The sequence below is a fragment of the Anas acuta genome, chromosome 8 (assembly GCF_963932015.1).
Source record: "Anas acuta chromosome 8, bAnaAcu1.1, whole genome shotgun sequence".
In the NCBI taxonomy this organism is placed as follows: domain Eukaryota; kingdom Metazoa; phylum Chordata; class Aves; order Anseriformes; family Anatidae; genus Anas; species Anas acuta.
This window is the reverse complement of record NC_088986.1, coordinates 10,401,558-10,416,399: the sequence shown is the minus strand read 5'-3', so window position 1 is coordinate 10,416,399 and position 14,842 is coordinate 10,401,558. Positions and strand designations below refer to the sequence as shown.

General features: G+C 65.6%; 4 protein-coding genes across 5 annotated transcripts in view; 2 read left to right on the top strand and 2 right to left on the bottom strand.

The window, feature by feature from the left end:
• Positions 1 to 14,842, bottom strand: part of KIF2C (kinesin family member 2C) — a 77,348-nt gene that overhangs the window by 35,376 nt on the left and 27,130 nt on the right. The gene's annotated exons all lie outside the window — the stretch shown is intronic.
• PLK3 (polo like kinase 3) lies at positions 672 to 7,103 on the top strand. The gene is made up of 15 exons (XM_068689887.1): positions 672 to 1,038; positions 1,756 to 1,863; positions 1,946 to 2,062; positions 2,381 to 2,510; positions 2,595 to 2,682; positions 3,070 to 3,165; positions 3,758 to 3,953; positions 4,247 to 4,373; positions 4,724 to 4,833; positions 4,912 to 5,029; positions 5,135 to 5,218; positions 5,359 to 5,521; positions 5,616 to 5,745; positions 5,910 to 6,020; positions 6,305 to 7,103. Exons 1-15 carry the CDS (start codon positions 859 to 861, stop codon positions 6,497 to 6,499), a joined length of 1,953 nt encoding a protein of 650 aa, XP_068545988.1. The 5' UTR covers positions 672 to 858; the 3' UTR covers positions 6,500 to 7,103.
• On the bottom strand, positions 7,843 to 9,772 carry DYNLT4 (dynein light chain Tctex-type 4). Of its 2 annotated transcripts, XM_068689890.1 has the most exons (3): positions 9,685 to 9,763; positions 8,756 to 8,991; positions 7,843 to 8,596 (listed from the first exon to the last, which is right to left on the bottom strand). In XM_068689890.1, exons 2-3 carry the CDS (start codon positions 8,966 to 8,968, stop codon positions 7,910 to 7,912), a joined length of 900 nt encoding a protein of 299 aa, XP_068545991.1. In that variant the 5' UTR covers positions 8,969 to 8,991; positions 9,685 to 9,763; the 3' UTR covers positions 7,843 to 7,909. The 2 variants fall into 2 exon arrangements, with proteins under 2 accessions (XP_068545991.1, XP_068545992.1); XM_068689891.1 differs by lacking the exon at positions 8,756 to 8,991 and having other exon boundaries at positions 9,685 to 9,772.
• Positions 9,768 to 14,677, top strand: BTBD19 (BTB domain containing 19). Its single transcript, XM_068689892.1, has 8 exons — positions 9,768 to 9,927; positions 10,459 to 10,687; positions 10,829 to 10,882; positions 12,135 to 12,194; positions 13,398 to 13,466; positions 13,735 to 13,866; positions 13,947 to 14,072; positions 14,150 to 14,677. The coding sequence occupies exons 1-8, from the start codon at positions 9,839 to 9,841 to the stop codon at positions 14,282 to 14,284; spliced, it is 894 nt and encodes a 297-aa protein (XP_068545993.1). The 5' UTR covers positions 9,768 to 9,838; the 3' UTR covers positions 14,285 to 14,677.

Sequence of the window (14,842 nt, the reverse complement as noted above, 5' to 3'; positions counted from 1 at the left end):
AGCACCGCGGTGGCACAGCGCCCTACAGACACCGCTGCACCCTGCGGACACCCCTCCCTGCACATTGGGGCCAGCACGGCCAGACCCAGCAAAGCGTGGCACAAGGGCAGGCACCCAGGGGACAGCGTGGCCGGGCAGCCCACCTGCATCTCCTGTCACCCCCCCATGTCCCCAGTGCCCCACCTGGGGTGGGCTGGGACCCCACTGGGGGCTTTGTGGGGGCGCCTGGCTGCCTCCAGGGTGGGTGCATGGGGGGGCAGGGTCTGCAGCATGCGGGTGGGCTTCAAAATCCCCCCTGGATGTGCACGGAGAGGGGGGTCTGCGGGTCTTGGGAGAGACAGAAGGGACTTGAGGAGGGGTCTCTGCGTGCCCCTGGGGGGTCTCTGAGGGGATTCCTGTGCCTGGGGGGGGGGGTTGTGCCTAGAGGGGAGCCTGTCCATGGGGGTCTCAGTGCCTGGGGGGGGGGGGGGGCATATATCTGGTGGGTGTGCATTTACCGCCCCCCCGCGTAGGGGCAGGGCTGTCTCCTTCCCCCAAACCACTGCAGAGAGGTGGCAGCGGCCGCCTGCCCTCACACGACCCCCCTTTACCCCCTTTACCCCCCACCCCTCCCCACCCCCTTTATCAGCGCTGCTGCCCCTTTAAGAGCGCGGCGGGGCCGCCCGGCGGGGGGCGTGGCCTCTCGGGTGACGTCACCGCGCCCATTGATAAAACCGGCGGGATCCCCGGCGCGCCAGCGCCAAGCGTGGGGGGCGGCGGCGGGGCCACGTGCGCGGGGCCGCCGGTGGCGGAGGAGCCGCAGCAGCACCGGGAACCGGGACAGGACCGGGAACCGGGACGGGAACCGGGGCAGCCGCCATGGCCATGGAGCACGCCGGCCTTTTCCCCCCGTTCCCCGCCGCCACCGCCGCCTGCCTGCCCGCCCAGCCCTCGCCCTCCCCGCCGCCACCGCCGCCCAACCGGGCAGCCGAGACCAGCCGGCTCATCACCGACCCGCTCTCCGGTCGCTCCTACTGCAAGGGCCGCCTGCTCGGGAAGGTACCGAGGGATAACGAGAGGGTGGCAGCGGGGTGAATGGGGAGCGCCCTGCTTCTGTGGGGTGAGGGGGGAGCTGGGAGGGGGCTGGGGGCCTTGCTGCTGCCTCCCCCCCGACCCCCCGTGCCTCCTCCTCCGTGCCGGGAGCCGTGAATCAGCCGGGCTGGCTCCCGGCCCCGCCGCCTTATCGGAGGCGCGATCGGTTTCGGGGCGCCCCGCGGGGTGTGCGTGGGCCGGAGGCTGCCCCGGTTCCCAGGGGTGCCGGCCCGGCCGCTGGGGCTGCGGCACACGCAACTTTTCCTCCCGCTGCGAGCTCTGTGTAGGAGGAGGCTGCTTGTTCCCAGCCCGGCCCGGGCGGGCTCGGCAGCTGAGTGTGCAGATTGGAGGCTGACATCACGGCAGGAAAAACCTGTCTCCATCCAGCGCTGCCTTTCGGTGGTGGCCTCCGGTCCCCCCCTGCTTTGCACAGGGCTTTCCGGGCGAGCTGGCATCTGGAAAGCTGCCGGAGGAGTCCAGTAGTGGTGGGAGGGAAAAAACGCCCGGGAGGCTTTATGAGAACAGGGTGAAGAAAATCCCGGCTTGAGAGCATCGTGGTTCAGATCTCAGTGGGCGACGCAGCAGCCGGCAACGTGTGACGCTCCCCGGGCTGCGCGGCGAGGAGCCGGCAGGGGCGGAGAGCTGCCTGTCAGCCTCCCCAACCACCTCTTCTCCCCCTCGCAGGGCGGCTTCGCACGATGCTACGAGATGACAGACCTCTCCAGCAACAAAACCTACGCCGTGAAGGTCATTCCTCACAGCCGGGTGGCTAAACCCCACCAGCGGGAGAAGGTAGGCGCTGGGGGAGCTTTGGGGGGGTGCTGGGGTTCCAACGGGCACCCTGCGCTCACCCGTGGCCTCGGCGTCCTTTCAGATCACCAACGAGATCGAGCTGCACCGCGACTTGCACCACAAGCACATCGTCAAGTTCTCCCACCACTTTGAGGACGCGGAGAGCATCTACATCTTCCTGGAGCACTGCAGCAGGAAGGTGAGGGCTCCGTGTCCCCGGGCGGAGCAGTGGGCGCTTTGTTTGAGGTGCTGGTTTTGCACAGCACTGGGGTTTCAAGTCCCCCATAAGCAGCCTGCCCATGCTGGCAGCCCGTAGCCCCCGTTGCCACCACCAAAAGCCCCGTGGTTCCCTGGTTGTGCCAAGCCCGGAGCATGCTGAGCTTCCAGCCATGGCAGGACAATTGTTTGTGCAACTCCTGGCAGAACGGGCTCTGACCCTGCCTGCCCCTTGCCTAGTCAGCACGGCTGCCTGCCCTCCCTGCCTGCCGTCACCGAGCTGCCTTCTCTCCCTCTGCAGTCGCTGGCCCACATCTGGAAGGCCCGCCATACCCTGCTGGAGCCTGAAGTGCGCTATTACCTCAAACAAATCATCTCCGGCTTGAAATACCTTCACCTCAAGGGCATCCTGCACCGGGACCTCAAGCTGGGTGAGTGTCACGTTTGGGGACGGAGCCACGCGGGGAGCGGCGAGCCGAAGGGACGGGCGGTGACGTGTCACCATGGTCTTGCAGGCAACTTCTTCATCAACGAAAACATGGAGCTGAAAGTGGGGGACTTCGGTCTAGCTGCTTGCCAGGACGCCTCTGACCAGAAGAAAAAGTGAGTCTGAGCTTCCCTTTCTCTTCTCGTAGCAACTCCTGCCCCAGCTGCAGGCGAGGAGAGGGGGCTGGGGGCTTTGTGGCTCCCCCAGGAGCGTGCCCGCAGCCCTCGGGGAGAACAATGCGCTCGCTATGGCTATTGTGCCCGGCCGGGTGCGCAGGCTGGGACACAAAGGCTCCGTTCCCGGCTGTGTCTAGGACGAGCTCTTCCCGACGGCTCGCCACGAGCAGCTGCTGCCGCCCCCCAGGAGCTGGGGGAGGGCTCCTTGTGGATGGAGGGAGCCTGTGGGGCTCAAATTAGGGGAGGGGAATCAGCTGCAGGGTGAATTACGGGCGGGGAGCGGTGTGGGATGCAAAGCAGGCTCTGAGCTGGCCATCTGCCCCGCAGGACGATTTGTGGGACCCCCAACTACCTGGCCCCTGAAGTGCTGCTGCGGCAGGGCCACGGCCCGGAGTCAGACGTGTGGTCACTGGGCTGTGTCATGTAAGTGCACGGGGTGGGGTGGGGGCTGTGGGGAGCCCCGTGGGGAAGCCCCATTGCGCTTTGTGTCCCTGGTATGCTGAAGGGCAGGGGAGAGGGGCTGTGAGTGGATGAATCCTGCTGAGAGGTGCCTCTGGGCACCCCGGGGTGCTGCGAGCAGCAGGTCCTGGTGTCACACCGAGCTCTGCTTCAAAGCTCAGCCACCCCACCAGCGAGATAAACAATGGAAAATATCGGTGGCTGGCGGCTTGTTTGCACGGGGAGCGATCGCTGCACCGCCTCGGTGACTCGAGCCCTTGCCGGTCGCTGCCGCAAGCTTCCTGCTGTGGTTTTCTGCTGTGGGGCAGGGCCGTGGGGCAGGGCCATGGGGCTGCTGCCTCCTGCCAGCCCTGTCCCGGTCCCCGGGGCTCCTCGCCTGCTGCTGTCGGCAGTCGCGAGGAGGAAGCGTGGCCGGATGTGTGCGCAGCCTGGCGGGCTGGAAGCGGTGCTCCCGGCCAGGTGTGGCCGTCCCAACGCCACCAGCTTCCTCGCTCCAAGTGCTGCTGAGTCACAGACCTGGCAGGGATGTGACCGTGGCACGTGCCTCGCCTCCCAGGTACACCCTGCTGTGTGGGAACCCTCCCTTCGAGACCTCGGACCTCAAGGAGACCTACAGGTGCATCAAGCAGGTGGAGTACACCCTGCCCGCCTTCCTCTCCCTGCCCGCCAAGCACCTCATCGCCGGCATCCTCAGGCGCAACCCCCAGGACCGCCTCACGCTCGAGGAGATCTTGGACCACGAGTTCTTCAAGGTGAGCGGGCTGGAGTCCTGCCTCCACCCTTAACAGGGTGGGATGAGGCTTTTGGGGTCACGCAGGGCCTGTGGAGGGACCGAGGGATCCGGTGTGCTCCCTGACCCCACAGCAGGGGCTGCTTCCCGTGCCGCTGATCCCCAAATACCCAAATGCCAGGCCCGGAGCCAAGGGCTGACGGAAACGCAAGCTGGCTGTCAGGAGGGCTGCGAGTGACTGCGGTCAGCCCGGGGCAGCTCTGCGTGAAGCACGTGGGCGGTGGAAACCAAACCTCTGCCTTCACCCCTGCGCAGGGCTACACGCCGGAGAAGCTCCCTCCCAGCAGCTGCGTGATGGCTCCGGAGCTCAGCCCCCCCAACCCAGCAAAAAGTCTCTTTGCTAAAGTCACCAAGACGCTCTTCGGGAAGAAGAAACCCAAGGGTGAGTCCACGTGCTCGCACGGGAACCTCCTGGTGACCCTTTCTTTGGGGAGAAATGGGTTCTGGAGAGCGCTGCTGGGGGGTCCCCTGCCTGGGGACAGCGCTTGCTGCCTTTGTCCCCTTGTCCCTGCCCTTCCGCTGCTGGTGGCAGGCATGGGCGTGCGCCTAGGGAGCGGATGCTGCCCCATAACCCATGGGGACAGTTCCTCCTGGAAACCCTCTGCTGCTGCCTGAGAACTGGGAAGTGAAAGTGGGAGGCAGCCGCTTGCCACCCCGAGCTGAGCCTGCTGGGGGGGGGGGGGTGGCCCCCATGTCCCCGTCCCCTGTGCTCACGGCTCCCTGCCTCCCCAGCCAAGAAGGGCCCTTCGGAGGACAAGGACGACATCTCCAAGCTGGTCACCGGGCTGATGAAGACCTCAATCTGCCGGCAGATAAGCTACAAGACGGTGGAAGGGAACGAGGTGAGAGCAGCCCCGAGTCCGTGCGCACCCCTCCCGGGGACAGCATGCGGGATGGTGCTGACATCGTGTCCCCCCCAGGCCACCCCCGGGTCCTGCCGCAGCACCGGCTCCAGCCCCGTGGAGACGCTGGTGGAGGAGACCTCTCACAAATCCGTGTCCCCGTCCATCCGGGGGACGATGGCCAGCAGCTGCGAAGGTGAGCAACGCCTGTCCCGGCCACCCCACCTGCCCCGAGCTTCCTGCCCTGCCCCGGCTGATAGCGGGGCCGGCTGACTCAGGGGCTGTCATCTTCCCTCCGCAGCCTTTGAAGACTGCATCACCGCCTCTGCCATCATCGAGTCGGCCGTCCGGCTCCTGCGGACCTGCCTGTCCTGCATGCCCCCAGGTAAAGCAGCCGGGAGAGGGCGTAGAGGCATGGGTGCTGCTTTGGGAACCCCAAATGGAACCCCAAATACCGCCCGACCCCGCAGCGGGGAGCTGAGTGGGGGGTGCCTGCTCTGCTCACCCCTTTCCCTTCCCCACCAGCGAACAGAAACCCGGCTTCCCTGGCCCGGCACGAGCAGTTTGTCTGGGTGAGCAAGTGGGTGGACTACTCCAACAAGTACGGCTTCGGCTACCAGCTCTCCAACCGCAGCATCGGGGTGCTCTTCAACAACGGCACGCACATGGCGCTCTCCCCCAACCACAAGTGAGCGCCGGGGAAGGGGCTGCAGTCCTTGGGGTGGGAAAAGGGGCGAGGGGAGGCGGTGCAGGGGGTGGCTAACGCTGTGCCCCCCCGCCAGGACGGTGCATTACAACCAGACCAACAGCAAGCACTTCGCCTTCCCCGCCTCCGCTGTCCCCGAGCAGCTGCAGGGGCAGATGAGCGTGCTGCGCTACTTCGCGTCCTACATGGAGCAGCATCTGATGAAGGTAGGTGCTGGGACAACATTTGGGCTGTGGTTTGGCCGTGTCACCTGGGTGGCACTCCCTGGTTGGAGTCTGTGGCTGGGTGGAGCCCCTGGGGCTGTGTCCTGCTAGGAGGGCAATGCCCACGGGTATGGGACCGGGGGCTTACACGGTCCTTTCTCCCCAAGGGAGGTGACTTGCCGAGCATAGATGACCTTGGGCAGCCAGCCCTGCTCCTCCTGCAGTGGGTGAAGACGGACCAGGCCTTGCTGATGCTCTTCAGCAGCGGCACCCTGCAGGTATGTGTAGGGTGCTGTGGGGGTGCCGCTTTGGGGAAGCCACCGTGGGACTCGTGACCCGTGTTAGTCCTTGCCCACCACGACCCAAATGCAAAGGCCAGCTGTGGGTGCAGGGAGCTGCTCTGGTGCCCCAGCTGCTGCTGGTGGCAGGCACCTCGGCGGATCGGTGCGTTCCTGCCGTGGGGCAGGTTGGGGAGGAGGAACGGGTTGAGGCAGGAAGCCTGGCTCCAGCCCCGCTGCTGCTGCGCTGCGGGAGGCCAAGCCAAGCCCCACCTGTCTCCTAGGTGAACTTCTACAATGACCACACCAAGGTGATCATCAGCAAGCCTGACCACTCCTGCCTTGTCACCTACATCAACCGGGAGCGCAACTCCTACACCTACAAGCTGGGCAGCATCCAGGAGCTGGGCTGCTCGCCGGAGCTCCAGCAGCGCCTCCGGTACATCCTCAAGCTCCTCCAGGAGCGGGCCGATGCCTAGCGCGGTGCTTTGGAGAGACCCTCTCTGGACGTAGAGGTCTCCTCCTGCCTTCCCGTGGGACGGGGGGCGCGTTGTGGTGCTCAGCTGGACTCCGGACCTCAGCGGCCACCCGCTGAACACACGTGGCTGTGATCACGGCAGCAGGTCTGCACACCCGTGCTGCTCCCTGGCTGTGGGCAATCGCTGCCTTTTCCCCCTCTGCATGGCCGTGAGCTCGAGGCTTGGTGCTGTGGGGTGGAGAAGACCCCCCCCAGGGGATGGACAGGGGTGTGGGGCGCTGTGTGGGGTGGCTCGTGCCTCTCCACATCTGCTACACTAAGGGGGGGCTGAGCTGGACCCCAGCTGCTCCCGAATTGGGACTTGTCTGGTACAACTCAAGGTTTGGTAGAGGGCAGGGGAAAGGGATCAGTGGGCTTTTTTGCCTGGAAAAGCCCCTGTGTGGCTGTGACCTAGGGCAGGTTTCTTGTTTCGCGGCAGTCTCTGCCAGGTTGGGACTATTTATGCATCTTATTTATATGGAATTATTTATTTTCTCTCGGTCTGTCCACGTGCAGCTCCCCTGTCCCTGACTTACCTCAATAAAACTTTATTTGTGTAAGGGCAAGCGGTCTCTGCTGCGTTTGGAGCTGGGGTTGGGGTCACAGAGTGGGGCAGAGCAATCCCCATCTTCATCCCTGCTCTGGGGCTGCTCCTGATGATGTTTGGGCTCAGGAAATAGGAGAGGGAGCTGGTGGGGGACCTGGGTGCCTTATGCAGACCCTAAGGACCAGAGCCAGGATGGGTGTAAGGACCTCATCTTTTACCTCCTGTGCCCCTGGGGCTGGCAGGAGGAGCAGGATTTGCATCCTGCTGATAGCTGCAGAGCCCTGGAGCTGCCTCAGCCTCTCCTCCCCCTTCAACCCCATCCCCTGCTGTCAGCCCCAGCTGCTCCAGGGCTGGTGCTGGGGGAAGCAGGGACTGTGGCTCCTGCCCCAGGGACAGGGCTGTGGGGTGCCCTGCGCTGCCTGGTGTCACGGGATGTGAGCTGGGCATGGAGCCAGCCACGAGGAGGGATTAATGGGCTTCATCCTGCTCTGCAGGCTCGCTTGGAACAAGATCCCTCACCTCCTGCCCTGCCGGGGAGCAGCCTGGGTTGTGGGAAAGGGGCTGGACTTCTCCGTGTCCTCCAGGGTATGGCCCTCGACTGCTGCCTGCTCCCGGCCTCGGGGGAAATGCAGCTTTTTGGGTTGGATTTCCTGCAGCTTGGGACTTTTTGCAAGCCACTAAAGTATGTGCATCAACCAGGGGCACCGTGGGCCATCCCCTTGGCTCCCCACATGCACCACAGCTCATCCACCCAGGGCTGGCACAAATCCCTTTATTTCCACCTGCTCTCCCCCTACAGGGCTGGCTCTTGGGGGGAGGCAGCCCCTACTCAAAATAGACCCCGTGCACCGTGGCCACAGCAAAGAGGGAGGCGTTGGAGAAGGTGGCCGAGGCGAAGCTGTCACTTTGGGGGTCCCAGAGTGCCCGGCTGGCCACCAGCAGGCTCTGCTGGCCATGCTGGCCCAGTAGCACGTAGCACACCAGTTTGTAGCGGGGTGGCACCACCTCCTTCGCCCGGCCCCGCAGCAGCTCGGCCAGGCTGTGCACCAGCGAGGCACCTCCCTGGGGGCTGTAGGATGTGCCCCCCAGGACCCCCGCCAGGACCCTCTCCAGCACCCGCTGCACCCGCCCCGCGTTGAACCCGCAGCCTTCGTCCGGCCCCATCCTGTAGGTGTTTTCCAGGCGGATCTCGGGGATGGGCTGGAAAAGGGGGAGCCCCGAGAAGCTCACGCGGCTGTGGAGCATCCAGGGGCCGATGGAGGGGCGCTTGCCCCCCGGGGCTGCCCCCAGCGAGCTGCGGCGGCTGGCCAGGGGTGCCGGGAGGGTGCTGAGGATGGAGCTGCGGCGGGACAGCAGCTGCGGTGCTCTGCCCTCCTCCGTGCTCCGTGCTGGGGCTGTGGGATTGGAGCCTCGGCGGGCGGTCCGGGGCTGAGGGGCTTCGGTGCCATCCACGGCCATCACCTGGGTGGACGGGGCCAGCTCTGGGGCTGGCTGCTCGGCCATATGGGCAGGCTGGAGGGGAGAGGTGGCTCTGAGAACTGCTGTGGGACCCCAATCCAGCTGGGGCTGACACGGTGCCATATCCCTGCACCCCATCCCACCCATGCCCCCAGCCCCGCTCCCTGCGTGACCCAGCTCCAGCCACCATGCCCGTGGCTGCCCAGCACCGACCTCTTCCCCTCGGTCCCCTGGGTCCAAGCTCGGGGAGCTCCTGGAGTGTGAAGTGTTGCTACGTGACACTGCAACTCCCCATCCACGGCTGCGTAACTCCTTGCTTCCCGGTCCCTGCACAGCCCCGTTGTCCTCTTTTGCCCCCGGTTCCCTGAGAGCTGTGCCAGCTGCAGCCTGGGCCACAGCCAGCTTGGGGACAGCAGCTCCGGGCATGTCCCCTATGTCCTTAGCATCTCCTGGCAGCCCCAAAAAATGCTTTGTGGGTGTCAAAAGTGAAGGAAAAGCTTGCAACCCAGCTTGCACCCCCCCAAAAAAAAAATAAAAAATCACATCCTTTGGGTACCTATCCCCCTGCGATGCTTTTCCCTATGGGATGGTGGGTACCCAAGGGTGGGCAGCACCCATGGAGCACAGCCTGGTGCTGGGGAATTGAGCCCCACAACGTGCTGAGGGTCCCTGCTGCTGTGATGCCCCAAATCAGGGCAGGTCTGGCCGGGACCCCAACCCCGAGCGGGGTTTTCTCCCTGCTGCCGGAGCCCAGCCCAGCTGGTACATCGCGGCCGCCCCATCAATGCGCCTTTGTCTGGCCGTGCTGCGATCTATTTGGGGAAAGCGGGGCCGGCCTTTGTGTTCCTATCTGCCGCCGAGGTATTTATAGCCTGCTGCCGGCTCGCGCTGCCAAGCACGCTGGCAGCCGGACCCCGCTCCCTGGGGTGCTGGCGAGGAAAGCTGGGCCCCTCCGGGGGCACCCCACCGCGTCCCTCACCCCCGGGACTTAGCAGGAAGGGGAATGAGCACCCCCCTCACGTCACTTCTGGGTTCGGGCAAGGCAGGGAGTGCTTTCACCCCGCTGCTATCCTAAAACCCAAAGGACGCAGGGCTGAGGGTGGGCTCCCCCTCTCACCACCCCCTGTTCCCCCTTTGCTCACCCCGCGGCCCCCCTAAACCAGGCTCCCTCCTGCCAGCTTTCCCTGGCGCTGGGCCGTGCTGTGGCGGCCTCCTCCCCGTGCCGGCCAGCCTCCCTCCGTCCCTCCCTCCTTCCCTCCTTCCCTCCCTCGCCGCCTTCCTCCTCCGCCTGCCCCCATGGCCCGCTCCTGCTCGGCGCGGCTGCAGGGCGAGGCGGCCACCTTCACTGCGGCTCTGCGCACCCTGGTCAACAACCCCCAGTTCAGGTGAGGGGCCGCCGCCAACCCACACCCTCCCTGCCCGCCAGGCCGGGCTCCTCGCGGCCCTCAGCCCCTCTCTTTGGGCTGCGGGGGCCTAAATCCGCACTCTGTCAGCCCTTCTCCCATATCCTTTACCCTACGAGCTCCATCCCACAGCCCACAACGTGCACCCCGCAGCCTCCATCCTGCCCCCTGTGCCTCACGTTCCGCACCCCGCATCCTACAGCCTTCAGCCTCAACCTCGTTCCCCTCTTCTTGCCCCGCTGACCACGGCCACGGAGCCATTTATTCGGTTATTTATGTATAACTTTGCTGTTAACATGGCAGAGGGCCTTGCTTTCACCCCACACACCCCTCTGGTCCCCACAAGCGCTGGGCCGTGCCTTAATGCACCTCCCCTAAATCATCACCCCGCTGGGATGGGGGCTCCCGCTCGTCACTCTCTCCCTTTCCCAGGACAAAGATGGGGCTGGGGGGGCCACCCTGTGCCCCATCCCAGCCCCTGGGGGTCCCACTTTGTTCCCCTCTCCTCGGCAGCGACGTGACCTTCGTGGTGGGCCGGGAGCAGCAGCGGGTGTTCGCGCACCGCTGCGTGCTGGCGTGCCGCTGCCAGGCTTTTCGGGGGATGCTGGGGGGCTGTGGCGAGGACCCCCCCGGCAGCCTCCCCCCCCAGGGCCCCTTCGTGCTGGGCAACGTGCAGCCCGACGTCTTCCTGGCCGTCATCGAGTTCCTCTACACCAACAGCGTCAGCCTCAACAGCCACATCGTGAGTGGGGAAGGGGGCGGAAGGATTTGGGGTGGGTTGATTTTTTTTTTTTTTGGGTGGTGCTGCATGGAGAAAGGGAGAGGATTTGGGCTCGATGGGCCTCGTGGGTGGCTTCCAGCTCGGGATTTTCTGTCTCTGTAGGCACTGGAGGTGCTGACCTCATCGGTGGAGTACGGCCTGCAGGACCTGTGCAAGGTATGGCCCTGCTGCACCCGGGGTGGCGTGTCCCCCCCCCGTGTCCCTGTGCTGGGGGGCTCCCGAAAATGACCCTAAGGATGACCTGAGGTGGCCCTGAGGACGGCACCACCCATGTGCACAGGCTCAGCCCTGTTCCCCAACCCCAGAGGTGTCCCTAAGGGAATTGGTTCCCACAGGGTTCAGCAGAAGCCCCCATGGGGGTTCAGGTGGGAGCCCCCCACCCCCGGCGCTGGGGAATCCCTCCGGCATGTCCCACTGCACAAAGGGCAGCAGGAAAGCCCCAACGCCATCCCCCACGGTGCCTCCGGCCGTGTCAGGAGGCTGCTGTCGGGAAATCCCCGGTCTGGGGAGCAGGGAGCGAAAGGGAGCGGTGGGAGCACACCACCAGGACGGACAGACGGACAGACAGACAGGGAGTGGGCCAGGGTGAGGAAGAGGAGGGAGCTGAAGAGTCCCCATGGGGACACGTCACCAGACCCATTGCCGAGTTACAGCCGGGCATGTGGCGTGACCCGGCACTTCCCCTCCCTCCACACCACGCCGTGCCACGAACCGAGCTGCCCCGTGTCCCTTGGGGGGAGCTGTAATGACTGGGGGGGGGCATCAAGTGACCAAGTGGCAGCCGGGGAAGCCCGTGGTTCTGTCCCCAGCTGCAGGGTGACTTCATCTCCCTGTCCCCGCCGGTGACTCAGGGCCCTTCTGCTCCAGCTGGCGGCTCCTCCCCGCACATCACGTCATTTCGGGTTTCCCAGGGACCCTGACCCTGGCTCAGCCCCCGCGTTCCCCCCCCCCAACACCACGGCTCGGGTCCCCTTTGTGTGGGCGGCAGCTGGGGTGGGCAGCGGGGAGCCCGTCTGGCTGCGTCCCACCTGCTTTTGGGGCTGCAGCTCATTTGTTCGTCCTCTCCGAGCAGGCGTGGGCAGAGCTGGGGTCACCCGGCAGCTGCTGCTGTCACCAGGGCTGTGACCATGGCTGAGTGACCTGCCCCGGGGTATGAGCTTGGTGGCGTTTGGTCACCCCAGGCTCGCTCCCCGGCTGAATCACTGCCCGCACGCCGTGCTGCAAGCCCTCATCCCCCAGCCCAGCCCTGCCTTACGAAACCCTGCAGGGCTGGAGGCACCTCCGCCCCATGTCCCATGTCCCTTTGTCCCTTTGTCCCATGTCCTGGGGGCTCAGGGGGTGCTGAGCATCACGGAGGGGGGTGCTGGGTCCCCGCTGTGCCCTCCCACCCTCTCCTTTCTGCTTCCAGCTCTGCGTGGAGTTCATCAAGGACACGCTGAGCGTGGAGCAGGTCTGCGAGGCGCTGCAGGTGAGCTGTCTGGGGCACCTGGTGCCGGGGGAAGGACAGTGCCTGAGTCCCTCATGTGGGCAACGGGGCATATTTGGGGCCGGGGGGGGGGGACACACCAGTCTGGGGAAAACCCAGTGACAGCTTCCCAAGCAGCGTCACGGAGGGTAAAAATAACCTTGTCTATTTTGGGGCATGAGCTGGGCTGGCCCCTCTGCCCTTGGCTGCGTGCTGGGGCTGGGTTTCCCTCCCCTGCCAGCCCAGCAGCCCTCCTGTCCCCTGGGGATGTCCCTTTGGGGCTGCAAGGGCCATCAGAGCGAGGCAGGGCAGTGTCCCCAGGACATCGTCCCCCACACAGGGCCAGCCAGAGCTCCCCAGTGCAGGGATATTGCCACCGTTTGTGTGAAACTGGGAGGCACTGGGATTTTGGAAATCCGCAGGGTTTTCGGGGCCAGTTCCCAAAACCCTGCTGAGATACGGAGAAATGCTCCCAGGACCGGCCCCACGCTCGTGATCCTGCAGCTCCCTGCCACCTCCCGAGGCCCGAAGCGATGCCCCTGGGGCGAGACGCTGGCCCTGGCGTGCAGAAGCTCTCGGCGCACGTGGTACCTGACCACCGTGGCGTAAACAGAGCTAAAACGGGCTCGGAGGAAACAAACAGAAAACCCCAAAACCCCAGAACAAAACAAACCTGAAGAAAACAACACGCTCTGCCCACCCCCAGCTTGCGTCAGCGCTGGTCCCAACTGCAGCAGCGGGGCTGGCGATGCTGCACAGCACCCCAAATACCCCACACACATGGGCGGACACCGCAGGGGGGGGACAAGGACATGTCCTGGTGCCCCGAGAAGGGCACAGCAGCGAGCAGAGCCAGCCGAGGGACGAGCTTTGTTCCTGGGGGAGGAGAAGAGCACCCCAAATTCCTGCTGCAGTGGGGAATAGAGATATAGGGCAGGCTGGGGGGGTGGCACCAGGGTGTTGATGCACTTTGGGGGGGCTCTGTGCCAACCTTGTGTCCTGGTGGGGAAAGCTGGGGACAGGCAGCCCCATATCCACATCCCCACATGCTGGTACCCATTCACGGGGTTGCTTCCCTTACCTGGGTGCCTGAGAACACCTCAGGGCTGGTGGCATATGGGGACTCTCTGTAGGGTTTGTTTTTTTTTGGGGGGGTGTCTCCTTCCTGCCCTGGGCCCCCTTGCAGGTGCCCGTGTTGTCCCACAGGCTGCGGTGACCTACGGGCAGGCGGACCTGCAGCAGCACTGCCTGGCCTTCATCGAGAGCTGCACCGCGGTACGGCCACGGGGGGGACCCGAAATGGGGGCACCGCAGGGCTTGGGGAGCAAACGGGGACACAGCACGGGGGAACAGGGCCGTGAGGATGGGGCAGCTGGGGGAGAAAAGGGACCAAATGGTGTTTGGGGGGGGGGATGCTGAGAGACGAGCAGGGGATGGTGGAAGGGATTGGGGTGCTGGGGTGCGGGATGATGTGAAGGAGGGGGTCGGGGTGGGTGCTGGTACCAGAATGATCCTGGTGCTGGTGCCAGAAGTGATCTTGCAGGCGGTGGTGAGGACGCGGGGCTTCCACGAGCTCTCTGACACGGTGCTGGCGCGGGTGCTGCGCAGCGACCGGCTGGCCGTGGACGAGCTGGACCTGGTGCAAGCCGTGCGGGAGTGGGCGCACGTCAGCTCGGTGAGTGCAGCACAGCAGGGTCGGGGGGGGGTTCCCAAAACACCCCCCCGGTGCCCGATGCACAGCTGGGTGTCCTACAGGCCGTCCTGGGGCGCCCGGTGCCCGAGGTGGCCGCCCTGCCCGTGCGGGAGCTGCGCCTGCCCCTGCTGGCACCCAGCGAGCTGGTGACGCTGGAGAGCCACAACCAGCGGGACCTGCTCATCCCGGTGAGCTGCTTGGGTTTTGGGGGGCTGGATTTGGGATTTGGGGGGAAGTTGGAGCCACACTCATGTCCCCATCGCAGGTGGAGAGCATCGCGGCAGCCTGGAGGTCCCACGCGCTGCGGCGTGGCAGCGGGGTGCCCCCCCAGCTCTGCCGGCCCCGGCGCGGCACGCGGCCCCGCGACCACCACCGGCACCTGGACCCGCACGCCAAATAGGGGCTGTGCCCCCTCCCCAGCCCCACCGGGGGGCTCGGGGAGAGGCTGCGACCCCCCAGCTGGGTGCTCTGCGATGGGGCAGGCTGTGGGGTGCGGGGCTGGGCGCTGCTGGAGCGCCAATAAAGCGCTTTTTTCCCCACTTCACAGCTTTGGGATCGGGGCAGGATATGGGGTCACCCCACAGTGGGGGCTGTGGGGCAGCTTATAAAAGCAACGTGGGCTCTGTGGGGTTGAAGCTGGGTTATGGGGTGGGTGTACGGATGCCGGAGCACCCACACAGGGTGTGTGGTGACCCCGGGGGCTGCAGGGTGACCCTTTATTATCCCAGCCACCCTGCCAGGTCCCACCCTTCCCGGGGCCGTGCTGCCCTCCCCCGGCAGTGGGGCTGCGCTGCAGCAGCAGCAGAGCAATGGCACCAGGACCAACCCCCCTCCCGTGGTGTTCAGGATGCCTGGAATCCCCTGGGCTGCAAAATTCCGCCCCCCAAATGCTGTTGCACCCCCCACCCCTTTGCCCAAGCAGCCCAATCCCCCTCCCACCTCCAGCTGCGCCCCCCCC